The 27,563-nt window shown below is 50.1% G+C and overlaps 1 protein-coding gene across 2 annotated transcripts in view; it reads right to left on the reverse strand.

The window, feature by feature from the left end:
- The window catches only part of LOC147102979 (hepatic leukemia factor-like), a 58,746-nt gene that overhangs the window by 21,612 nt on the left and 9,571 nt on the right, over positions 1-27,563 (reverse strand). For both annotated transcript variants that reach the window (XM_085963993.1, XM_085963990.1), the window contains exon 2: positions 24,680-25,009. In XM_085963993.1, coding sequence (XP_085820119.1) covers positions 24,680-25,009 — 330 coding nt within the window. The remainder of the gene's footprint in view (positions 1-24,679; positions 25,010-27,563) is intronic.

Raw genomic sequence — 27,563 nt, forward strand, 5'->3', positions numbered from 1 at the left:
CCCACTTCACAGCATCCAAGTGTCTCGCCGACAGCACTCTACCCCGGAGTCTACTCCAAGTGTTGGTTACTCATTGGGTGAAGAGATTATTCCTGATATCAGTTCTTCCGCAGGAAAGAGCAGAGCAGGGAAGAGGGAAAAATGAGGGGAGCGGGGAAGAGAAGATTTCATTCCACAACTATCTCTTGTGGTAATGAGGAGGCGCCAGACTTACTGCAGAGAAAACCGAAGGGAAATACCCTTAACCACAAAAACAAAACAAAAAACACTTAACCAAAGAAAACAAGATCACCATCGCTGCTGTGCAAAAAGGATTAAACAGTGACCCATTTCTTTCCCCCCGGGTCACAAGATAGATTAAAAATACTTCTCGACATTTAACCCAGAGGCATAAACCTTGGGCCGATTGTTCAGTCCACTTTCATCTTAAAAGCAGTGATAAAATGCAACGAGATTTTGAAGTTGCCATTTAAAGGTGCAGGTCACCATTGTCCACAACTTCACCGAAGCGTACGAGAGCATGGGCCTTACACTAAGCATCCGTAGGACAAAGGTCCTCTACCAACCTGCCCCCGCCACACAGTACTGCTCCCCGATTATCAAATACCATGACAAGGCCTTGGACAACGTGGACCACTTTCCATAACTCAGGAGCCTACTGTCAACAAGGGCAGACGTCGACGATGAAGTCCAAAACCGCCTTCAGTGTGCCAGTGCAGCCTTCGGTCGCCTGAGGAAGAGTGTGTTTGAAGACCAGGACCTCAAACCCAGCACTAAGCTCATGTTCTACAGAGCAGCAGTGATACCCGCCCTGCTGTATGCCTCAGAGACATGGTCCATGTACAGCAGGCACCTCAAAGCACTGGAGAGGTACCACCAACGCTGCCTCCACAAGATCCTGCAAATCCATTGGCAGGATAGGCGCACCAACGTCAGTGTTCTTGCTCAGGCCAACGTCCCCAGCTTCGAAGCTTTGACCATGCTCAATCATAGAAACAGAGAAGATAGGAGCAGGAGTAGGCCATTCGGCCCTTCGAGCCTGCTCTGCCATTCATTGAGATCATGGCTGATCATCCAAATTCAGTACCCTGTCCCTGCCTTCTCCCCATATCCCTTGATCCCTTTAGCCTTAAGAAATATATCCAACTCTTTCTTGAATATATTTAATGAACTGGACTTCACCGCCCTCTGTGGCAGAGAATTCCACAGGTTCACCACTCTCTGGGTGAAGAAATTCCTCCTCAGTTCAGTCCTAAATGGCTTACCCCTTATCCTTAGACTATGACCCCTGGTTCTGGACTCCCCGGCCATCATAAACATCTTTCCTGCATCTAGTCTGTCCAGGCCTGACAGAATTTTATAGGTGTGGTAAACCACGTTCACTATCGTATCACTGTTAGTAGTTAGCACTGTTCACCACTGTTCGTTATAACTGTATCACTGACCACTATTGTATCACGGTACGAGGTCGCCTCTTGCCACACTGCTATACCTGGGATGACCACTGCCGACTCCGCCTTGGCTCCACCCACCAGGCCAGGTATAAAGGTGAGCGACTGGCTGGTATTCCTCCTGCTTGGATCGGATCACCCACGAGAGTGGGCTCTGTTATTTAGTCAATAAAAACCTTTAGTCACCTTCGTAACTCTTCGCCTTTTATTGGAGGAATTGATAGGTATATCAATTTTATTGACTAAATTTAATGATGTCCGACAACGAGTCACAACCGGCGGAGGAGCCACCAGCGCAGCTCCCAGGAGCACAGCCACACCAGCCAGCTTGGCTGCGAGCCCTCAGACCGCCGTACCTGGACCTGAACCCACGAGCAGCAAACTCAGCCGCAGACTTTAAACACTGGCTGGTCTGCTTCGAATCATACCTGAGAGAATCCAGCGTCCCTCAGGCATCCAAACTAAGTGTCCTGCAGGCACAACTGAGCCCGAGAGTATACACTCTCATCGAGGACATGACTACCTACGAGACCGCCATCAACCTGCTGAAACAGAAGTACCGGACCCCGGTAAACTACATGTACGCTAGGCACCTCCTAAGATCACGGCTGCAACAGCCAGGAGAATCAGTAGCCGAATTCTCACAGGCGCTATATGCACTCGCCAGGAACTGTGACTTTAAATTGGTGTCGGCAGCCGAAAATACTGAAGATAATATCCGCGACGCATTCCTGAAAGGCCTACGGTCCGAGTACTCACGGCAAAGACTGCTGGAAGCTAAAGACCTCAGCATGGAAAAAGCTGAAGCCCTCGCTATCTCCCTGGAAGTGGCCCACCAAGATCAGGAAGCATTCACCAGGTACTGCTCGCGACCCTGGGACTCGGGCCCGACCCCTACCACAGCACCCTTCCCAGCGCCGCCCCCGGGACCTACCTCTGCGTCGGCGTCCCGGACCCGACCGGCCCCGCCACCTCCGGCACCGGCCCCGACATCGGGCATCCGCGATCGGGCCGCCGGCTGTTTTTTTTGTGGCCAGGAGAAGCACCCGAGGTCGCGCTGCCCAGCCAAGAACTCCATATGTAAAACCTGCCTGAAGAAAGGCCACTTCTCCAAGGCCTGCAGGAGCGGATCCTCAGAGGCCAGCAGTGCCGCATGCGAACTATGGGGGCGGCCATCTTCGTTTAGGGCAACTGAGGCCAGCATCCCCACACATGAGTCATGGGGGCGGCCATCTTTGTTTAGGGCAACTGAGGCCAGCATCCCCACACATGAGTCATGGGGGCGGCCATCTTTGATTAAGGCAACCGACCCCAATAGTGCCTCATGGGGCCCTACCTCGTGGGAGACGCCATTTTACTCACCACGCCCGACCGCCTCGCCCGCAGATGACAACGACTCGCTCAGCTACACACTAGCTTCCGTCACCCTGGACCAAGCCCGCCCGCACCATCTGTCCAAGTCAATGATGGACATCAAAGTGAACGGCCACGCCACGACCTGCCTGTTCGACAGCGGAAGCACGGAGAGCTTCATCCACCCAGACACGGTGAGCCACTACTCCCTCTCTGTCCTACCAACGCGCAGCCGAATCTCGATGGCATCGAGGTCCCACGCCACGGACATCAGCGGCTACTGTGTCGTGACCCTGTCGGTTAAGGGCACGGAGTATAAAAACTTTAAACTCCTCGTCCTCCCCCATCTCTGCGCTGCCGTCCTACTAGGGCTGGACTTCCAATCCCACCTCCAAAGCGTAACCCTAGCATACGGTGGACCCCTCCCCCCACTCACAGTCAACAACCAGCAAACGTTAAACCGCCCACCGCGTAACACCTGCAGCCTCTCCACCCTCAAGGTCCTGCCACCCTCTCTGTTTGCTAACCTTACCCCTGACTGCAAACCCGTCGCTACCAAGAGCAGGCGGTATAGCGCCGGGGACAGAGCCTTCATTAGCTCTGAGGTGCGGCGCCTCCTGAAAGAGGGCATTATCGAGGGGAGCAGCAGCCCCTGGCGTGCCCAGGTCGTAGTCGTAAAGACCGGCGATAAAAACCGCCTGGTCATCGACTACAGCCAGACCATAAACAGATATACCCAGCTGGACGCATACCCCCTCCCCCGCATATCTGACATGGTCAATCAGATTGCACAGTATAAAGTATTCTCGACCATCGACCTGAAGTCGGCCTACCACCAACTCCCTATCCACCCTGAGGACCGCCAGTATACCGCCTTCGAGGCGAATGGGCGCCTATACCACTTCCTTAGGGTCCCCTTCGGTGTCACTAATGGGGTCTCGGTCTTCCAAAGGGAGATGGACCAGATGGTTGACCAGAACGAACTGCAGGCTACATTCCCCTACCTAGATAACGTCACTATCTGCGGCCGCGACCGGCAGGAACATGACGCGAATCTGGAGAAATTCCTCCGTACGGCCCAACGGCTGAACCTCACCTACAATAAGGAGAAATGCGTGTTTAACACCACGCGCCTTGCCATCCTCGGCTGCGTAGTGGAGAACGGAATCATCGGCCCCGACCCAGAAAGAATGCGCCCCCTCATGGAGCTACCCCTCCCCCACTGCCCTAAAGCACTTAGGAGAACCCTGGGGCTTTTCGCCTACTATGCCCAATGGGTACCCAATTACGCGGACAAAGCCAGACCCCTCCTGAAAGCCACTTCCTTCCCCCTCACGGAGGAGGCGTGCGCGGCCTTCTCCCTCATTAAGGGAGACATAGCCAAGGCCACGATGCACGCAGTGGACGAGTCCATCCCCTTTCAGGTGGAGAGCGACGCATCCGACTTCGCCTTAGCCGCCACCCTAAACCAGGAGGGGAGGCCAGTGGCCTTCTTCTCAAGGACCCTACAGGGCCCCGAGATCCGACATTCGTCGGTCGAGAAAGAGGCCCAGGCGATCGTGGAGGCAGTACGGCGCTGGAGGCACTACCTGGCAGGCAAACGATTTACCCTCCTCACCGACCAGCGTTCGGTGGCTTTCATGTTTAATAACAAGCTGAAGGGCAAAATCAAGAATGACAAGATTTTGAGATGGAGAATCGAGCTCTCCACCTACGATTATGAGATCTTGTACCGGCCAGGCAAGCTGAACGAATCCCCTGATGCCCTTTCACGAATGACATGCGCCAGCGCGCATATCGATAGGCTTCAGACCCTCCACGACCAGCTCTGCCACCCCGGAGTCACCAGACTCTACCATTTCATTAAGGCCCGCAACCTGACCTACTCCATCGAGGAGGTCAGGACCATGACCAGGAACTGCCAGACCTGTGCGGAGTGCAAACCGCACTTCTATAGGCCGGACCGAGCAAGCCTGATCGAGGCCACCCGCCCCTTCGAGCGCCTGAGCATCGACTTTAAGGGGCCCCTCCCGTCCTCTGACCGTAATGTGTACTTCCTCAACATCGTTGATGAGTACTCCCGTTTCCCCTTTGCCTTCCCCTGCCCCGACATGACCAGTAGCACGGTCATTAAGTGCCTGAATGCCCTCTTCGCCTTGTTCGGGTTCCCGAACTATATACACAGCGACCGGGGCTCCTCCTTCATGAGCGAGGAACTCCGGCAATTCCTCCTAGAGAGAGGTATTGCAGCAAGCAGGACCACCAGCTACAACCCCAGAGGTAACGGTCAGGTGGAAAGAGAGAACGCGACGGTATGGAAGGCCGTCCTCTTAGCCTTAAAGTCTAAGGGCCTCCCAACCTCCCGCTGGCAAGAAGTCCTCCCGACAGCGCTGCACTCCATCCGGTCATTACTTTGCACGGCCACTAACACCACCCCCCATGAACGAATGTTCGTTTTCCCCAGGAAGTCGACTACGGGAACCACTCTACCAACCTGGCTGACCGCCCCGGGGCCGGTCTGGCTGCGGAAACACGTGAGGACCCATAAAACGGACCCCCTGGTCGAGAGGGTGAACCTCCTGCACGCCAACCCCCAGTACGCCTACGTGGCGTACCCAGACGGGCGGGAGGACACTGTCTCCCTACGAGACCTCGCACCCTCAGCCGATCCGGAAACACCGCCACCACCCCCCCCAACCTCAGTCCAGGTAGACGGCATGCCGGAACCCCACGAGCCCTCGCCGACCACGCAAACACCAGCATCAACACCGGATAAGGCACCAGCACCGGATAAGGCAACACCACCGCTGCGGCGATCGGAGAGGCTTACGAAGCCTCCGGACAGACTGACCTACCAGAATTGGTAGTACACTTCACCCCGCCGGACTTAATTCTAAACAAGGGGTGAATGTGGTAAACCACGTTCACTATCGTATCACTGTTAGTAGTTAGCACTGTTCACCACTGTTCGTTATAACTGTATCACTGACCACTATTGTATCACGGTACGAGGTCGCCTCTTGCCACACTGCTATACCTGGGATGACCACTGCCGACTCCGCCTTGGCTCCACCCACCAGGCCAGGTATAAAGGTGAGCGACTGGCTGGTATTCCTCCTGCTTGGATCGGATCACCCACGAGAGTGGGCTCTGTTATTTAGTCAATAAAAACCTTTAGTCACCTTCGTAACTCTTCGCCTTTTATTGGAGGAATTGATAGGTATATCAATAGGTTTCGATGAGATCCCCTCTCAATCTTCTAAACTCCAGTGAGTATAAGCCCAATCGACACAATCTCTCCTCATACGTCATTCCTGCCATCCCAGGTATCAGCCTGGTGAATCTTCGCTGCACTCCTTCCATGGCAAGAACGTCCTTCCTCAGGTAAGGCGACCAAAACTGCACACAATACTCAAGGTGCGGTCTCACCAAGGCCCTGTACAACTGTAGCAAGACATCCTTGTTCCTGTACTCGAACCCTCTTGCTACGAAGGCCAACATACCATTTGCCTTCTTAACCGCCTGCTGCACCTGCATGCTTACCTTCAGCGACTGGTGCACAAGAACACCCAGGACTCTTTGCACTTCCCCTTCTCCCAATCTATTGCCATTCAAATAATAATCTGCCTTCCTGTTTTTGCCACCAAAGTGGATAACCTCACATTTATCCACATTATAGTGCATTTGCCATGTTTCTGCCCAATCACCCAACCTGTCCAAATCGTACTGGAGTTTCACGACATCCTCCTCACAGCTTACCCTCCCACCCAGCTTTGTGTCGTCTGCAAATTTGGAGATATTACATCCAATTCCCTCGTCCAGATCATTAATATATATTGTGAACAGCTGGGGTCCTAGGACCGATCCTTACGGTACCCCACTAGTCACTGCCTGCCACTCGGAAAACGACCCGTTTATTCCAACTCTTTGCTTTCTGTCCGCCAACCAGTTCTCTATCCAAGTCAATACCTTGCCCCCAATCCCATGTGCCTTAATTTTGCACGCTAATCTCTTATGTGGGACCTTATCGAAAGCCTTCTGAAAGTCCAAATACACCACATCCACTGGTTCTCCCTTATCTATTTTACCAGTTACATCCTCAAAAAATTCCAGTAGGTTAGTCAAGCATGATTTACCTTTTGTAAATCCATGTTGACTTTGTCCGATCCTGTCGCTGCTTTCCAAGTGCTCTGCTATTACATCTTTTATAATAGATTCTAGCATTTTCCCCACTACCGATGTCAGGCTTACCGGTCTATAATTCCCCGCTTTTTCTCTACCACCTTTTTTGAATAGTGGGGTAACATTAGCTACCCTCCAATCCATGGGTACTGTTCCAGAGTCTATCGAGTTCTGGAAGATGACCAGCAATGCATCTACTATTTCTAGGGCCACTTCCTTAAGTACCCTGGGATGTAGATTATCAGGCCCTGGGGATTTATTGGCCTTCAGTCCCATCAATTTTCCGAACACCATTTCCCTACAAATACTGATTTCTTTCAGTTCCACCCTTTCATCAGACCCTATGTTCCCCGGCATCTCTGGGAGGTTATTTGTGTCCTCTTTTGTGAAGACAGAACCAAAGTATGAATCAGCTCCGATGGACGGGTCACATTGTCCGCATGCCCGAAACGAGACTCCCAAAACAAGCGCTCTACTCGGAGCACCGGCACGGCAAGAGAGCCCCAGGTGGGCAGAGGAAACGCTTCAAGGACACCCTCAAAGCCTCCTTGAAAAAGTGTAACATCCCCACCGACACCTGGGAATCCCTGGCCCGAGACCGCACAAAGTGGAGGAGAAGCATCCAGGAAGGCGCCGAACACCTCGAGCCTCTTCGCCGGGAGCAAGCGGAAGCCAAGCGCAAACAGCGGAAGGAGCGCACGTCAACCCAAGCACCCCACCCACCCGCCCCTTCAACCACCGTCTGCCCCACCTGTGACAGAGACTGTAGGTCCCGCATTGGACTCATCAGTCACCTGAGAACTCATTTTTAATGTGGAAGCAAGTCATCCTCGGTTCCGAGGGACTGCCTAAGAAGAAGAGGTCGTTTCTGCAAAGCAATAATTACAGCCGCCACTCTGGGTGGAACGTGTGCTGGTCTCCATTTCATTGCTCTTTATCTAGTTATATGTGTGTGTTTAAGAGCGTTTTCATTTCGAATTAAAACTTGATCTTAAATACAAAAGTCTTTGGGGGAAAAATTGAGTTGGTTTGCGCTTCTCGTTAGCGCCCCCGGGGGCGCAAATCTCAGAGCGCCCAGGCACGGCACCACTGACGCCTCCCGCGAAATTCAGCAGGAGGTTAGCGGTGGCAGTAGCCCCCCGCAGCGCTGCGCCACCGGCGATGACGTCATTGCCGAGCCATGCAGCCCCTTACCGCCCTGCTGCAACCCCTTACCGCCCCGCGGCAGAAATTCAGCTGTGCCCCGTGAAGCTGCTGCGGGCGATGTCAGCGACAGCCTTGCGGGTCACAAACCAGGCCGACCTCCGCTCGCGAGGCGGTAATTAAAAGGTAAGCCTCATTGTTTTGGCTGACCTCCAGGTTGGCCCCTTGTGGCGGCCCTTGTCGAGGGCCGTGGCCGCCATCACGCAGCTCGGCACTGTGTCTCGGTGCCGGGGGTGAGGCCAATGCACCATGCCGCCCTGGTGGGCTAGTGGAGGCCGTCAAACGGCCTGCAGAGTGCGCAGCGTCCCTCCCCTTTAATGGAAGGGGAGGGGTGATGAAACGCTTCAGCGCTATGCGGAGCAGCCGCGTAGTGCTCCGGCGCCTCATACACTGCCCCGCGAGGAAGTGGCGCTCCAGAGATAGCGCTCCGCTTCCTTGCTGTGGTGGTAAGCCCAATTTAGCAGCCGGGGCGGTACTCCCGCACCGGGTGCTAAATGGCTGGCGCTAATTCGATTACTGCCCACAAACGGGACGTAACCGAATTTCTCCTCTGAGTTTGGCCGGTGCCATTCTAAGTAAATGAGTTGGATCTTGCTCGAGTGGGGCATCATGCGGTGCACGCCATTCGGTAGTTAGATTTTTCTTCCTGCACCCTTCGGCTCGAGTGCAACGGGGCATCTGGGACCTCGGTGAACGGCGGGACCAACAGTCTATCTCCTTAACCAATGAGATTTCAGGATTGAGAAAGAAACAGAGGGACGATGGAGAAGGAAATTGGGCGAATTAGAGTCTAATCAGGTGCAGAAAGAAAGATTGGATTAAGAGAGAAAGGTGACAGCAAGGAAAAGCAAGATTTATTTTTTAATTTCACACCTCCAACAACAATTCACTACCTGAAGCGATGAGACGCCACAGTTTAAATTGTTTCCTTTCTGGGCCAGTGAAGTTGATTTGCAGTCATGAACAATTATCACCATTAAAAAGGCACTCACGCTATTACTTACTAGACTTAACTTTCTGTGGCAAGTTTAACAGGGAATTAATGTGCAAATGCAGCAACTTAAAAAAAAATAACAGGGAGGGCAAGGGCGAAATGCCGATGGTGTGAAGCAAATGGTGGAGCAGAGTAAATCGACCAGCAAGTTCTGGAGATTTACAACTCACAGCCTCTCAATCCCCTGAACGAACTTGCTGGCTGAATTTTCTCATTAATAACGTCGTGCGTCGTTCACACGCAGTTATTTTTCCAGCAAATTCCAGCCCCATATGTTTAGTGTTTTATTTGTCCTGAGTTTCTCTCCTGATGGTGCTGACTTTTGTTGGGTACAGTTATATCAGAAATAGCCACTCTTCCCTAACTTTTCCCAAGTGGCCAGTCTTCATTTGAAAGCCTAGACTGTGAGCGTCAGCAGGGCATTCAATCAAGGGGAGGATTACACCTGATCCTGTTCTCACCCAACACTGCTCAGGAGTGAACGCTAGCTGATTTTTCCCCAACAAATTGCATTTATATAACACATTTAGTGCAGTAAAACGTCCCAAATCGCTTCACAGGAGCGCAATCTAACAAAACTTGACACCGATCCAAAAGGTTCAAAGAGGTAGGTTTTAAGCTGTGTCTTAAAGAGAGAGCCGGAGAGGTTTAGGGAGGGAATTCCAGAGCTTAGGGCCTAGATAGCTGAAGGCACAGTCGCCAATGGTGGGGCGATTAAAATCAGGGATGCGCCAAGAGGCCAGAATCGGAGGAGCACAGAGATCTCGGAGGGATGTAGGGCTGGAGGTGGTTACAGAGATAGGGAGGGGGTGAGGTCACAGAGGGATTTGAAAACAGGGATAAGGGTTTTAAAATCGCGGCATTGCTGGACTGGGAGCCAATGTAGATCAGCGAGCTCAGAGGCGATGGGTGAACGGGACTTTTAGTCCCAATTTGTTCACTTAGAGATGGCTAATGGGACACAGAAAAGAGAAACTGGAGAATTCACCAAACACAACCCATGAAAATCAGTCGCCATTCGCCTTATTAAATATTCATTAGTGTTGGTCTATAGCACTGGAAATAAAAGCAGTTAACACGTGAAAACCAGTTGAAAGTCCCTGTCATGAGCCACACGCTATGCTGTGCCTTTTAAAGGTCCCCTTCCCCCTCCAGATTTGACCAACTTACTTCACCAAGCAAAGTAACCTTGACATCACCAGACCAGAATATTACCAACCGAAAACAGATCCCAAGACCTAGTCACATAGAATTACAGCACAGAAACAGGCCATTCGGCCCAACAGGTCTATACCAGTGTTTGTGCTCCACGCGAGCCTCCTCCCACCCCTCTTCATCTCACCCGATCAGCATATCCTTCTATTCCTCTCTCCCTCAAGTGTTTATCCAGCTTCCCCTTAAATGCATCTATACTATTCGCCTCAATAACTCCCTGTGGTAGCAAGTTCCACGGTCTCAGCACTTTCTGGGTAAAGAGGTTTCTACTGAATTCCCTATTGGATTTATCAGTGGCTATCTTATATTTATGGCCCCTAGTTTTGAACTCACCCAGCAATGGAAACATCTTCTTTACGTTTACCTTATCGAACCCCTTCATAATCTTAAAGCCCGCTATCAGGTTGCTCCTCAGCCTTCTTTTTTCCTAGAGTAAGGAGCCCCAGCCTGTTCAGTCTTTCCTGATAGGTTTAACCTTACAGATCTGGTATCATCCTCGTAAATCTTTTTTGCATCTTCTCCATAGCCTCTATATCTTTTTTATAATATGGAGAGTAGAGCTGTTCACAGTAGAGCTGTTCACAGTAATCGGAGTGGTCTAACCGAGGTTCTACACAAGCTTAACTTAACTTCTCTGCTTTTCAATTCTAATTCTCTAGAAATGAACCCCAGTGCTTTGTTTGCATTTTTTATGGCCTTATTAACCTGCATTGTTACTTTTAGTGATTTGTGAATTTGTACCCCCCGATCCCTCTGCTACTCTACCCCATTTAGACTCTTATTTTCCGAGAAGTAAGTGGCCTCCTTATTCTTCCAACCCAAATGCACCACCGCACACTTATCTATCTTGAAATTAATCTGCCAATTACATACCCATTCGGCAAGGTTATTAACGACTTCTTGTATTTTGTCACAGTCTTCCTCAGTATTAACTACACCCCCCAATTTGGATTGTACTGTTACACAGCACAAAAGAACTTTGGATTGCTAAATTCACAGGAGCACATGAACGTGCGTGTTTAATACAAACTCCACTACCACTTTCATTCCACTTGTAAACTGCTCGTGTGGCTGGTACTTGTGAATTACACGTGTTTCACACTTGATGGGCACAGTAGTGTCGAGGTTTCGGTACTGAACTCGTGAATTTATAGTCTGACCATGGCAAGTTGTGAAATTGATTTCAATGGTAACCTGGGGATAGCAGAAAAATTGATCATGTAAATTGCTAGATTGCCCCAAGTACCAAACCAGTTCACTAATGTCCTCCAGGGAAGAGAACCTGCCGTCCTTACGTAATCTGGGCTATACATGACTTCAATCCACATTACATGGCTGACTCTTAGGGCTGGATTTTGATACTGGAGGCGTGTAGGAGGCGGGACTACAACTTTCGGGGTTGTAGTCCCGCCTCCATTGAGCTGTGGCCAACCCACGCAATTTTCACTTGATTGACCTTGTTGAGCCCGCCCAGCGGGCTCAGCAGCCCAATTAAGGGCCACCCGGCAACAGGTGACATCACAGATTGACATTTCATCTGTCAAGAGCTTTTGACAGATGAAATATCAGTGTTTGACAGCTCTTTGAAGCTGTCAAACACTGACAATCTGTACACTAAGTTAATTCCTTCCTCTCAGGCTGATTTAGAGATCTCTCCAGAACAGAAAGCTGAATGCTGCAACTTTTGACAGATCGCGGCCATTCTGCTTTCTGTGCCGGTGAGATGAGGGACTCCCGAGACCTGAAGGAAGGAAGGCTGTAAAGGGAAGTAAAACTTCTTTAAACACTTTACACACACCAAACACACTTACCTCTGCACTCATCACTCACCTGAACACTGGACATCTCGAACCCTCCAAGCCATTCAGCCCGACGGTCCGCCTCGCTAACTTGGCGTGGTTTGGAGCCGTCGGGAATCCCACACTTCAGGGATAAAAATAGGGATTCGGCTAAAAACTGCCTGTTAACTACCTGTTAACAGGCAGTTAATTGGCACTAATCCCCTTCCCACCTCGGGGGGGTGGCTCCCAGCGCAGGTCGGGTATCCGCCTCCTTTGAGACTGGCACGGAGGCGGGTTGGGGGCGGGATGGGTTCATGCCCCCCGATTTCGAGATTTTAACCCCCCCACACGCCTCCAATTCCGCCTCAACGGCCCAGTGAAAATCCTGTCCAGAGTGTCCTCACTATGAAGACCTACCAGCAGTTTCAGCCATCTCGTATAGTGCGTGCATAACCATAACGTATAAATGCAAGTTGTTATTGTGAACTAGTGTGAAACGATTCCGTGCGGTGAAAGAACTGCTCTTTTCTTCCCTTCCTCTCTCTAACTCACCCAATGGGTGAGCTTGGACAGTCAAGCGGGAAGTTAGGACTGGCTTGCTGTAGATCCTCTATAGGTTGTTGGCTACAGCGGATGGGGGGAGGGGAGAGGTAGAGGAAGTGGATCTGTACCATCGCTCAATGGAAAAATGGGATTGTTAATATACTTACTAACTTTATCAGTTAATGACAGGTCTATTTAAACTCTTTGGACCCCACTTTAAAAGGGGTCTTGAAGCCAAGATTCCCTTTTTAAAAAGGTGTCCCAATGATGAGGATCTTTTTAAAAGGAAACTTTGGTTTAAATGGAGGAAACATATTCAAGGAAAAGCTGATTGTATGACCTCTCTCACTTCTAGCCAAACTCTACCCCCATCACAATCCTTCTTGTCTATTTTGTCAATTTAATTATGGTCATCGTTCCCCTGGACTTTTCTCTCAAGCTTCAAATCCCCCCCGCTCCACCCTCGTCCTCCACATTCGCCCTCTGGCCTTGTGCCTCACATCCCCCCCCCCCACCACCCCTGACCTTGTGCCCCCCCCCCCCCCAGCCTTGTGCCTCACATCCCCCCCCCCGCCACCACCCCCCCCCCCCAACCTTGTGCCTCACGCTCCCTGGCCTTGCGCCTCACAATATATCGATCTCAGTTTAAACAGGGGCAGATCAGGTTAAACATGCACCTCACAAACCAGATACCAGAACGGACAGGTTATACCTATCAGGAAAGATTGAACAGGCTGGGGCTCTTATCTAAAAAAGAGAAGACTGAGGGGTGACCTTTTAAAAAAAAATTGTTTATGAGATGTGGGCGTCGCTGGCAAGGCCAGTATTTATTGCCCATCCCTAATTGCCCTTGAGAAGGTGGTGGTGAGCTGCCTTCTTGAACCGCTGCAGTCCATGTGGTGAAGGTATACTCCCACAGTGCTGTTAGGGAGGGGGTTCCAGGATTTTGACCCAGCGATGATGAAGGGTCGGCAATATACTTCCAAGTCATGATGGTGTGTGACTTGGAGGGGAACGTGGAGGTGGTGGTGTTCCCAGGCGCCTGCTGTCCTTGTCCTTCTAGGTGGTAGAGGTCGCGGGTTTGGGAGGTGCTGCTGAAGAAGCCTTGGCGAGTTGCTGCAGTGCATCTTGTAGATGGTACACACTGCAGCCACGGTACACCGGTGATGGAGGGAGTGAATGTTTGAGGTGGTGGATGGGGTGCCAATCAAGCGGGCTGCTTTGTCCTGGATGGTGTGGAGCTTCTTGAGTGTTGTTGGAGCTGCACTCATCCAGGCAAGTGGAGAGTATTCCATCACACTCCTTACTTGTGCCTTGTAAATGGTGGAAAGGCTTTGGGGAGTCAGGAGGTGAGACACTCGCTGCAGAATACCTAACCTCTGACCTGCTCTTGTTGCCACAGTATTTATGTGGCTGGTCCAGTTAAGTTTCTGGTCAATGGTGACCCCCAGGATGTTGATGGTGGGGGATTCAGTGATGGTTATGCCGTTGAATGTCAAGGGGAGGTGGTTAGACTCTCGCTTGTTGGAAATAGTCATTGCCTGACACTTCTGTGGCATGAATATTATCTGCCACTTATCAGCCAACGCCTGAACATCGTCCAGGTCTTGTTGCATGCGGGCATGGACTGCTTCATTATCTGAGGAGTTGTGAATGGCGCTGAACACTGTGCAGTCATCAGCGAACATCCCCATTTCTGACCTTATGATGGAGGGAAGGTCATTGGTGAAGCAGCTGAAGATGGTTGAGCCTAGGACACTGCCCTGAGGAACTCCTGCAGCAATATCTTGGGGCTGTGATGATTGACCTTCAGCCACCACAACCATTTTCCTGTGTGTTAGGTATGACTCCAGCCAGTGGATCGTTTCCCCCCCGCCCGCCACAATTCCCATTGACTTCAGTTTTACTAGGGCTCCTTGATGCCACACTTGGTCAAATGCTACCTTGATGCCAAGGGCAATCACTCTCACCTCACCTCTGGAATTCACTCCTTTGTCCATGTTGGACCAAGGCTGTAATGAGGTTGGGAGCAGAGTGGTCCTGGCAGAACCCAAACTGGGCATTGGTGAGCAGGCTTTTGGTGAGTAAGTGCCACTTGATAGCACTGTCGATGACACCTTTCATCACTTTGCTGATGATTGAGAGTAGACTGATGGGGCGGTGATGGGCCTTCAATAACCACAAAACTAGAAGTTATAGACTTAAACAAGTTGGCTTTTAATCACTAAGATCAGAGCTAACATCTCAACACGCCGACTGGTTCACAGGAATGAGTCATACAGATCCTGGGATCTTTATGTAAGAGAAGTCAGGGGCGGAGCCAAGAGCCAAGACCTGGAACCTCCCAGGTTAGTCGGGAAAGAGGAAGTGAAACTATACACAGTGGGGGAGGGTAATATACATGAGTGCAAAACGAATACAGGATCAAGACAAACAGATTTCATTACATTCACCCCTTCTATAGATTTAGTCCATCGGGGTGATGTTTCTTAAAAGTTGGTATAAGTGAGTCTGTCAGGAGGTTTTGCAGTTCTCAGTGATCGGCGCAAAGCCGGCTGGGGTGCCTCTAGGGGAGTGGATTCTGGTTCCTCCGCTGTCCGGGCCTCCGCAGTGTCTTCCAGGTTATCTGCAGTGTCCTCCAGGTTAAAGTTGGGTATTGATACCTCTGGGCGTCCTGTCTCTTTGTAGTGTAGGTCTTCATCGGGTAGTCTCCCATCGTTCTCTCCGCTCCCCGAGGGAGCGAGGTCTTTTATGGAAACAGTGTCCTCTCGCCCGTCAGAGTATTCGATATAGGCGTACTGAGGGTTTGCATGGAGGAGCTGTACCTTTTCCACAAGGGGGTCCAGTTTATGGCCTCTCACGTGCTTCCGCAAGGAGACGTCAGCCACGCGGGTAGAGATATGCCCGAGGTGGCTTTCCGGGGGAAAATGAACATCTTTTCGTGAGGGGTAGCGTTAGTGGCTGTACATAACAGAGACCTTATGGAGTGGAGCACATCTGGGAGGACTTTCTGCCAGCGGGAGGTCGGAAGGCCTTTTGACTTTAAGGCTAACGTGACAGCCTTCCAAACAGTAGCATTCTCCCTTTCCACTTGCCCATTACCCCGGGGGTTGTAGCTAGTGGTTCTGCTAGTGGCTATCCCCTTCGAGAGCAAGAACTGGCGCAGCTCGTCACTCATGAATGACGTCCCCCTATCGCTGTGTATGTAGTTCGGCATGCCAAACATGCAGAATAGATTACAGAGACACTTGATGACCGTGGCACTGGTCATGTCTGGGCAGGGAATGGCGAAGGGGAAGTGGGAATATTCATCAATGATATTGAGGAAGTATACGTTACGGTCGGCAGAGGGAAGGGGTCCCTTGAAGTCCAGACTTAGGCGCTCGAATGGCCGTGTGGCTTTGATAAGGTGTGCACGGTCAGGCCTGTAGAAACGAGGCTTGCATTCCGCACAGATGCGGCAGGCTCTGGTCATTGCCCTGACCTCCTCGATGGAGTGGGGCAGATTGCGGGACTTTATAAAATGGTATAGTCGGGTGACCCCTGGGTGACAGAGGTCGTTGTGGAGACCCTGTAATTTGTCCGTATGAATGCTGGCACACATTCCCTGCGATAGGGCGTCTGGGGGTTCATTAAGGGCTCCCGGCCTGTACATAATATCATAGTCGAACGTGGATAGTTCGATCCTCCACCTGAGTATTTTGTCATTCTTGATTTTCCCCCTTTGTTATTAAACATGAAAGCCACCGACCGCTGGTCGGTGAGCAGGGTGAAACGTTTGCCGGCTAGGTAGTGTCTCCAGTGCCGCACTGCCTCCACTATAGCCTGTGCCTCCTTCTCGACAGGAGAGTGCCTGATTTCAGGTCCCTGAAGGGTTCGGGAGAAGAAGGCCACAGGTCTCCCAGCCTGATTGAGGGTCGCAGCTAAGGCAAAGTCTGACGCATCGCTTTTGACTTGAAAGGGAATGCCTTCGTCCACTGCACACACTGCAGCCCTTTCAATGTCCTGTTTAATACTGGTGAAAGCCTCCCGAGCTTCAGCTGATAGTGGGAAGGACGTCGATTTAATGAGGGGTCGGGCCTTATCAAAGTAATTGGGCACCCATTGGGCATAATACGAAAAAAATCCCAGGCACCTTTTTAAAGCTTTGGGATTATGTGGCAGGGGCAGTTCCTTTAGGGGGCGTAATCGGTCAGGGTCCGGTCCAATTACCCCATCTTCCACCACACAGCCGAGGATACAGAGACGGGTTGTGTTGAAGACACATTTGTCTTCGTTGTAGGTTAGATTCAGCTTTAGGGCAGTTTTTTTAAATCTCGCAAGATTTAGATCGTGGTCTTGCTGGTTGTGCCCGCAGATAGTGACATTGTCCAGATAGGGGTAGGTAGCCTGTAGTTTATTCTCGTCAACCATGCAGTCCATCTCACGTTGGAAGACCGAGACCCCATTTGTTACCGCGAAGGGCACTCTGAGAAAATGGTCGAGGCGCCCGTTCGCCTTGAAGGCGGTGTATGGGCGGTCCTCCGTTCTAATGGGGAGCTGGTGATACGCGGATTTGAGGTCGATAGTCGAGAAGACTCGGTATTGCGCAATCTGGTTGACCATTTCTGATATGCGGGGTAAAGGGTAGGCGTCCAGCTGGGTATAAATATTAACAGTCTGGCTGTAGTCAATTACCATCCGTTTCTTTTCGCTATTTTTAACTATGACTACTTGGGCACGCCACGGACTGGTACTGCATTCAATAATGCCTTCCCGCAGGAGTCTGTCCACTTCCGCCTTGATAAAGTGTCTGTCTTCCAGACTGTACCGTCTACTTTTGGTCGCTATGGGCCTACAGTTCGGAGCGAGATTAGCGAATAAAGAGGGCGGGCTGATTTTTAAGGTTGATAGGCCACAGACTGAGTGGCGGCTGGGACCCGCCATATGCTAGCGTGACACTTTCGTGGTGGCACTGGAAGTCCAGGCCCAAGATTACATTAACACAGAGTTCTGGCATCACGAGGAGTTTAAAATCCTTGTAGTCCGTGCCTTTTACAGTCAGTGTTATCACACAGTAGCCCAAAATGTCCGAAGTGTGGGGCTTAGCAGCCATAGCAATTCTGCTCCGTGTAGGGGTTACCGTTAATGAGTGCCGCCGTACCAGGCTGGGGTGGATAAAACTCTCGGTACTCCCACAGTCAATTAAACATTTTGTTAAATTCCCGTTTACCTGTATGTCCATCATGGATTTTGTCAACGGGTGTGGCCTGGATTGATCCACCGTGATCGAAGCCACTGTTGGGCCCTGGGCGGCCGTTGAGTCGGGAAAAGATGGCAGATCCCAAGATGGCGGCCCGCACGGCACGCACGAGGCGGTGACGGAGTTGGAAATCGGATTCCCCCTGCAGACTTTGCTAAAATGCCCCTTTTTCTTACATTTGAAGCATGTAGCGTCCTTCGCTGGGCATCGTTGTCTGGGGTGCTTGGCCTGGCCGCAGAAGTAGCATTTCGGGCCTCGAGACATTGCCGCTGTAGTAGGACTCCTGGGTGAACTTCTGTGTGGGGACTCCGGCGGCGTAGAGCTGGTCTGAGACCTGGATGGGGAAGATGGCTGATTCCAAGATGGCGGCCCCCTCGGCGCGCACGAGGCGGTGAGGGCCGCACGGCCGGAAGAATAAGAGTCAGAGTTTTTCTGGGCCACGTCCAGCGATCGCGCAGTGGCCACTGCCTTTTTTAAGTCCAGGACCTCCTTCTCCAGCAGTCTCTGCCGGATATAATTCGATTTGAGGCCCGTGATGAAGGAATCGTGGACCAATTCGTCAGAGTACGCGTTGGCCGTCACGGCCTTGCAGTTACAGTCCCGGACCAGGTCCTTTAGGCCCTGTAAGAAATCGTCCATTGATTCCTCTGGTTGCTGCCTGCGTGTAGCCAGCAGATGTCTGGCGTACACTTCGTTTACCGGCCTCTGGTATTGGGCCTTCAGGATAGTGATGGCCTCCGTGTAAGAGGTGGCGTCCCAGATGAACGAATGAATCCGATAACTTACGCGAGTAGTCAGTAGACTCAGTTTATCTACCTCGCTAGCGGATGAGGCCCCCGCGAAGAGTTCGAAGCATTTGAGCCAGTGTCCAAATTGATTTGATGCTTCAGCAGAATGTGGATCCAAGTCCAGACGCTCTGGTTTTAGGAGTCGATCCATCCTAGTATTCTTTAGTGATTAAAATTGATGGGCCTTCAATAACCACAAAACTAGAAGTTATAGACTTAAACAAGTTGGCTTTTAATCACTAAGATCAGAGCTAACATCTCAACACGCCGACTGGTTCACAGGAATGAGTCATACAGATCCTGGGATCTTTATGTAAGAGAAGTCAGGGGCGGAGCCAAGAGCCAAGACCTGGAACCGCCCAGGTTAGTCAGGAAAGAGGAAGTGAAACTATACACAGTGGGGGAGGGTAATATACATGAGTGCAAAACGAATACAGGATCAAGACAAACAGATTTCATTACATCCCCCCCCACAATTCCCATTGACTTCAGTTTTACTAGGGCTCCTTGATGCCACACTTGGTCAAATGCTACCTTGATGCCAAGGGCAGTCACTCTCACCTCACCTCTGGAATTCACTCCTTTGTCCATGTTGGACCAAGGCTGTAATGAGGTTGGGAGCGGAGTGGTCCTGGCGGAACCCAAGCTGGGCATTGGTGAGCAGGCTTTTGGTGAGTAAGTGCCACTTGATAGCACTGTCGATGACACCTTTCATCACTTTGCTGATGATTGAGAGTAGACTGATGGGGCGGTAATTGGCCGGGTTGGATTTGTCCTGCTTTTTGTGGAAAGTCATACCTGGGCAGTTTTCCACATTGTTGGATAGATGCCAGTGTTGTCGTTGTACTGGAACAGCTTGGCTAGAGGCGCAGCTAGTTCTGGAGCACAAGTATTCAGCACGATAGCCGGGATGTTGTCGGGGCCCTTAGCCTTTACTGTATCCAGTGCGCTCAGCCGTTTCTTGATATCACATGGAGTGAATCGAATTGGCTGAAGACTGGCTTCTTCTGGGGACCTCAGGAGTAGGCCAATATGGATCATCCACTCGGCACTTCTGGCTGAAGATGGTTGCAAACGCTTCAGCCTTGTCTTTTGCACTCACGTGCTGGGCTCCACCATCATTGAGGATGGGGATATTCATGGAGCCTCCTCCTCCCGTTAGTTGTTTAATGGTCCACCACCATTCACAACTGGATGTGGCAGGACTGCAGAGCTTTGATCTTATCTGTTGATTATGGGGTCGTTTAGCCCTGTCTATAGCATGCTGCTTCCGCTTTTTAGCATGCATGTAGTCCTGTGTTGCAGCTTCCCCAGGTTGGCACCTCATTTTTAGGTATGCCTGGTGCTGCTCCTGGCATGCTCTTCTACACTCCTTATTGAACCAGGGTTGGTCCCCTGGCTTGATGGTAATGGTAGAGTGAGGGATATGCCGGGCCATGAGGTTACAGATTGTGGTGGAATACAATTCTGCGGCTGCTGATGGCCCACAGCGCCTCATGGATGCCCAGTTTTGAGCTGCTAGATCTGTTACATAAGAACATAAGAAATAGGAGCAGGAGTAGGCCAATCGGCCCCTCGAGCCTGCTCCGCCATTCAATAAGATCATGGCTGATCTGATCCTAACCGCCAATCCACTATCACAGAACCATCTCCTGAATCTAACAGAATTAGACACACGAAATAGGAGCAGGATCAGGCTACACGGCCCCTGGGCCCGCTCCGCTACCCACAGGGCCATGACCGATCCGAACCTAGACTCATGTCCAAATTCCTGCCTGCTCCCCGTAACCCTTAATTCCCTTTACTTCTAGGAAACTGTCTATTTCTGTTTTAAATTTATGTAATGATGTAGCTTCTACAGCTTTTTGGGGCAGCATATTCCATGGACCTACCACCCTCTGAGTGAAATAGTTCCTCCTCATCTCAGTTTTGAAAGAGCAGCCCCTTATTCTAAGACTATGCCCCCTAGTTCTAGTTTCACCCATCATCGGGAACATCTTCCCCGCATCCACCCGATCCAACCCCTTCACAATCTTATATGTTTCAATAAGATCGCCTCTCATTCTTCTGAACTCCAATGAGTAGAGTCCCAATCTACTCAACCTCTCCTCATATGTCCATCCCCTCATCCCCGGGATTAACCGAGTGAACCTTCTTTGTACTGACTCAAGAGCAAGTATGTCCTTTCTTAAGTATGGACACCAAAACTGTACGCAGTATTCCAGGTGCGGTCTCACCAATACCTTGTACAACTGAAGCAATACCTCCCTATTTTTATATTCTATCCCCCTAGCAATGAAAGCCAACATTCCATTGGCCTTCTTAATCACTTGCTGCACCTGCATACTAACCTTTTGAGTTGCGTGCACCAGGACCCCCAGATCCCTTTGTACTTCAGTACTTTCCAGTTTCTTGCCATTAAGATAACTTGCTCTACGATTTTTCCTGCCAAAGTGCATAACCTCACACTTTCCAGTATTGTGTTCCATCTGCCAAATCTCTGCCCACTTACTTAGCCTGTCTATGTCCCCTTGAAGGTTTTTTATGTCCTCCTCACTCACTACTTTCCCTCCCATCTTAGTATCATCTGCAAACTTTGATATGTTACACTCGGTCCCCTCCTCCAAATCGTTAATATAGATTGTAAAGAGTTGGGGACCCAGCACTGACCCCTGCAGAACACCACTAGTTACTGATTGCCAGTCTGAGAATGAACCATTTATCCCAACTCTCTGCCTTCTGTTAGATAGCCAATCCTCTATCCATGCCAGAATATTACCCCCAATCCCGTGATTTTTTATCTTAAGCAATAATCTTTTGTGTGGCACCTTGTTCTGAATCTATCCCATTTAGCACGGTGGTAGTGCCACACAAAACGATGGAGGGTGTCCTCAGTGTGAAGACGGGACTTCGTCTCCACAATGACTGTGCGGTGGTCACTGCTACCAATACTGTCATGGACAGATGCATCTGTGACAGGTAGGTTGGTGAGGACGAGGTCAAGTAGGTTTTTCCCTCACCACCTGTCGCAGGCCCAGACTGGCAGTTATGTCCTTCAGGACTTGGCCCGCTTGGTCAGTAGTGGTGCTACCGAGCCACTCTTGGTGATGGACATTGAAGTCCCACACCCAGAGTACATTCTGTGCCCTTGCTACTCTCAGTGCTTCTTCCAAGTGGTGTTCAACATGGAGGAGTACTGATTCATCAGCTGAGGGAGGGCGGTAGGTGGTAATCAGCAGGAGGTTTCCTTGCCCATACTTGGCCTGAAGCCATGAGACTTCATGGAGTCAATGTTGAGGACTTCCAGGGCCACTCCTTCCCGGCTGTATACCACTGTGCCGCCACCCCTGGTGGGTCTGTCCTGCCGGTGGGACAGGACATACCCAGGGATAGTGATGGAGGAGTTTGTGACATTGGCTGAAAGGTATGATTCTGTGAGTATGACTATGTCAGGCTGTTGCTTGACTAGTCTGTGGGACAGCTCTCCCAATTTTGGCACAAGTCCCCAGCTGTTGGTGAGGCGGACTTTGCAGGGTCGACTGGGCTGGGTGTGCCGTTGCCGTGTCCGTAGCCGGTGCCGAGTAGTCCGTCCAGTTTCATTATTATTGTGTTTCGTAGTGGTTAGTTACAACTGAGTGGCTCGCTAGGCCATTTCAGAGGGCAGTTAAGAGTCACATATAGGCCAGATTTCCTTCCCTAAAGGATGTTAGTGAAGCAGATGGATTTTTACGACAATCCGATAGTTTCACGGTCACCATTACTGATACTAGTAATTATTCCAGATTTATTAAATTAATTGAATTTAAATTCCCCAGCTGCCGTTGTGGGATTTGAACTCACGTCTCTGGATCATTAGTCCAGGCCTCTGGATCCCAGTGACATTACCACTACACTACTGTTCCCTGATAGAGATCTTGAAGATTATGAAAGGGTTCGTAGAGAAGGTGCTTCCACTTGCAGGGGAATCCAAAACTAGGAAGCATAAAAAAAAGAGTCACTAATAAATCTAATCGGGAATTCAGGAGAAACTTCTTTACCCAGAGAGTGGTGAGAATGTGGAAATCACTACCACAGGAAGTGGTTGAGGCAAATAGTATAGATTCATTTAAGGGGAAGCTGGATAAGCACATGAGGGAGAAGGGAATAGAAGGATATGTTGATGGGGTGAGATGAAGAGGGGCGGGAGGAGGCTCATGTGGAGCAGAAACACCGACACGGACCAGTTGGGCCGAATGGCCTGTTCCTGTGCTGGACATTCTACGTAATTCTAGGAATGATCAGGTAAATTCACATCACATACCGAGTAGAACAAAGGAAGGTTAACATCTGCTACACCAAGCATACTTAATGGGAATTCCACACACAGCCTGCACTACCGATGGTTTCACAGGAGACCTGCGCTAGTGGCGCTGGCTCCTGACAGGCAGCTGGAACAATCCATCCGGAAGCTGGGCGAGCTGCTCCTCCTCCTGCCCGCATGGGTCTCGTGAAATTCAAGAGCAGCTTTAGCCGCGAGTTTGCCCAGGACTTAACTGCGGTAAAATCTAAATTCAGTTTGGGGAGGACGGGGGAAATTGCATCCTGCGTAAATACTTCGAAATGCAATCGCCAAAAACTCCACAGGTATCTCGTAACAAAACGATTTCAAGACAAACATTTAGAACATAAGAATTAGGATCAGGAGTCAGCCATTAGGCCCTTCGAGCCTACACCACCATTCAATAAGATCATGGCTGATCTTCGACCTCAACTCCACCTTCCCGCCTGATCCCCATATCCCTTAATTCCCCTAACAGTCCAAAAATCTATCGATCTCAGTCTTGAATATACTCAACAACTGAACATCCACAGCCCCCTGGGGTAGAGAATTCCAAAGATTCACCACCCTCCGAGTGAAGAAATTCCTCCTCATCTCAGTCCTAAATGGCCGACCCCTTATTCTGAGACTGTGCCCCCTGGTTCTAGACTCCCCAGCCAGGGGAAACATCCTCCCTGCATCTACTCTGTCAAGCCCTGTAAGAATTTTGTGTATTTCAATGAGATCACCCCTCATTCTTCTAAACTCTAGGGAATAAAGGCCTAGTCTACGCAATCTCTCCATCCCAGGAATCAGTCTATTTACTATATTCTGACGTAATTTCAGGGGCATCTTTACCGGTGTGATCCCTGAGGTGATTGAGGAGCCCTAGTCGGAAATTTGCATGTTTAATTACAAAGTTAACAGCCTGCTCCTCAATCCCCATGGGTTGGGGGGATGCTTTATGCATGTATATAGAGACACAAAGGCTAATTTCTTAGCCTGTGCTCTATACTTACAGTCAGTATCGAAGCCAGTTGCTTCAGACCAGCAATTCAGCTTGCACCAGGGAGAGGGAGAGAGACCAAAGTGTGTCAGCCATGGCTCAGTGGGTAGCACTCTTGCCTGTGAGTCAGAAGGTGGTGGGTTCAAGTCCCACTCCACAAATTTGAGCACATAATCCAGGCTGACTCTGCAGGGTACTACTGAGGGAGCTCCGCTGCACTGGCGGAGGTGCTGTCTTTCAGATGAGACATTAAACCGAGGCCCCGATGCCCTCTCAGGTGGACATAAAAGATCACACAGCCACTATTTGAAGAAGAGCAGAGGAGATCTCCCCGGCATCCTGGGCCAATATTTATCCCTCAACCAACATCACTAAAAACAGATTATATGGTCATTATCACATTGCTGTTTGTGGGAGCTTGCTGTGTGCAAATTGGTTGCTGCATTTCCCGACATTACAGCAATGACTACATTCAAAAAGTACTTAATTGGCTGTAAAGTGCTTTGAGATGTCCTGAGGTCATGAAAGGCGCGATATAAATATGTCTTTCTTTTACATTTGATGAGATTAAGAGCTGCTGAGGGGAGGGGGGAATTTACAGGTTGCCAAGGGACTGGGGGTTACCTGTTCTGACTGGGCTCTGGAGGAGGTTCTGAGGGGCGAGGCCCAGGTGCACGGAGGTGCTCGCCCTGCTGAGGTCCATGGGAGGTCCCTGGGAGGAGGCCGGCTGCTGCAGGGGCGGGTGCTGGCTGGGCTCCTGCTGCTGCGACGGACTGGGCGGGATTCCGTTCTCCGACAGGAACTCCTCCAGATCCATGTATTCCAGTTGGAAAGTGTCTCCGTCGTAAGGCAACGTCTTGTCCCAGAGCGTGGGTCCCAGGAAGGCCGACTGCGGGACTGTGCTTCCAGCTCCCTCATCCTCCAGCTGCTTTTCCTTCTCCTCTTTGTTGAAACCTTCAAAAATGCAAAGTCGGAATCTTAGTCAGAAAAGAAACGACTCCGGTCGCCAAAACCACCACCCCCCCCCCGCACGTTTCTTGTCGCGCGCTCCCCACCCCTTCGGTTCCCTCCCATCTGTCCTGCCCTTGCCGGCTGACACTGAGGGACAATTCCAGGGGCAGTGGCTCACTAACACCTCCACAATAAAAAAAAATCTCTTCCAAGCGCTAGGCTCCAACAAGGTGAGATTCTTGGCAGGCTATTCAACCACGTGGGGCATAACAGGGCCGTTCTCAGACACACATATTTTGTGTTAGGGTCACAGTATAATATAGGACCACAGTCCTGTATCAGGATCACACTATATTAATAGGGTCACAGTCCTGTATTAAGATCACACTATATTATAGGGTCACAGTTCTGTATTAGGATCACACTATATTATAGGGTCACAGTCCTGTATCAGGATCACACGATATTATAGGGTCATGGTCCTGTATTAGGATCACACTATATTATAGGGTCATGGTATATTTTAGGATCACACTACAGGTAGACTATCCTTTATCTGAAAACCTCGGGACCAGCCGTGTTTCGGTTTTAGGAAAATTTCGGATTTCGGAAGGTGCGCGAAAACACTTCGGTTTTCAGAGTAATTCGGTTTGCGGGAGTGCGGATAAAGGCTGCACTATCCCTTATCCGAAAGGGTGGGGGTCGGCAGGGGGGGTCGGGGGTCGGCGGGGGGTCGGGGTCGGCCGGGGGTGGGGGTCGGCAGGGGTCGGGGTCGTGCGCACGACTTACGCTGAGCGATTTCGGTTTTCAGAAGTCATGCTTTGCGCCACTTTCGGCTTTCAGAGGTTTTCTGGTTTCGGATGTGCGGATAAAGGATGGTACACTTACGCTGAGCGATTTCGGTTTTCAGAAGTGCGGAAAAATGCTACACTATCCCTTATCCGGCTAGGCCTGTAAGTCGTGCGCCACTCTGGTCATGTCGTGCGCACGACTTACGCTGACCGAAAAAACCTTCGGTTTTTAGAGGGTTTCGGTTTTCGGAAGTCCGGATAAAGGGTAGTCTACCTGTATTATAGGGTCACAGTCCTGTATCAGGATCACACTATATTTTAGGATCACACCATGTTATAGGGTCACAGTCCTGTATTAGGATCACACTATATGGTAGGGTCACAGTCCTGTATTAGGATGACACTATATTATAGGGTCACAGTCCTGTATTAGGATCACACTATATTATAGGGTTACAGTCCTGTATTAGGATCACACTATATTATAGGGTCACGGTGTGTTTTAGGATCACACTATATTATAGATTCACAGTCCTGTATTAGGATCACACTATATTATAGGGTCACAGTCCTGTATTAGGATCACACTATATTTTAGGATCACACCATATTATAGGGTCACAGTCCTGTATTAGGATCACACTATATGGTAGGGTCACAGTCCTGTACTAGGATGACACTATATTATAGGGTCACAGTCCTGTATTAGGATCACACTATATTATAGGGTCACGGTGTGTTTTAGGATCACACTATATTATAGATTCACAGTCCTGTATTAGGATCACACTATATTATAGGGTCACAGTCCTGTATTAGGATCACACTATATTTTAGGATCACACCATATTATAGGGTCACAGTCCTGTATTAGGATCACACTATATGGTAGGGTCACAGTCCTGTACTAGGATGACACTATATTATAGGGTCACAGTCCTGTATTAGGATCACACTATATTATAGGGTCATGGTATATTTTAGGATCACACTATTATAGGGTCACAGTCCTGTATTAGGATCACACTATATTATAGGTTCACAGTCCTGTATTAGGATCACACTATATTATAGGGTCACAGTCCTGTATTAGGATCAAACTATATTACAGGGTCACAGTCCTGTATTAGGATCACAACATATTATAGGGTCACAGCCCTGTATTAGGATCACACTATAATATAGGGTTACAGTTCTGTATTAGGATCACACTACAGGAAACTTTGTGATATCCGGCACTGACGGGACCGAGCTGTTGCCGTCCCATCAAAATTGCCGGACAAACCAGCGCTAATGTTGAAACATACGGAGCTTTTGAGCTCCGTATCTGGCAACAAACCCTGTTGCTTTACAGCTTCTAAACAGTCGGCCGTACCTTGCAAGCGTCTCTGTAGCTTAGCAACACCTTCAGCGAGACCTTGCAGAGCCTGACTGGTGAAAAAAAAGCAACGAGAAGAAAAAAAACTTAACGAAACAGCTCCTGATTTTTGCCGGTGGATCGAGCATTCCGGACAGTTAACCTCCAGATAAACCAAAGTTTCCTGTATATTATCGGGTCACAGTGTTTTTGAGGATCAGACTATATTATAGGGTCACAGTCCTGTATTAGGATCACACTAAATTATAGGGTTAGAGTCCTGTATTAGGATCACAATATATTATAGGGTCACAGTCCTGTATTAGGATCACACTATATTACAGGGTCACAGTCCTGTATTAGGATCACACTATATTATAGAGTCACAGTCCTGTATTAGGATCACACT

The sequence above is a fragment of the Somniosus microcephalus genome, chromosome 21 (assembly GCF_052327205.1).
Source record: "Somniosus microcephalus isolate GS21.2 chromosome 21, FLI_Smic_1.0, whole genome shotgun sequence".
Lineage (NCBI taxonomy): Eukaryota > Metazoa > Chordata > Chondrichthyes > Squaliformes > Somniosidae > Somniosus > Somniosus microcephalus.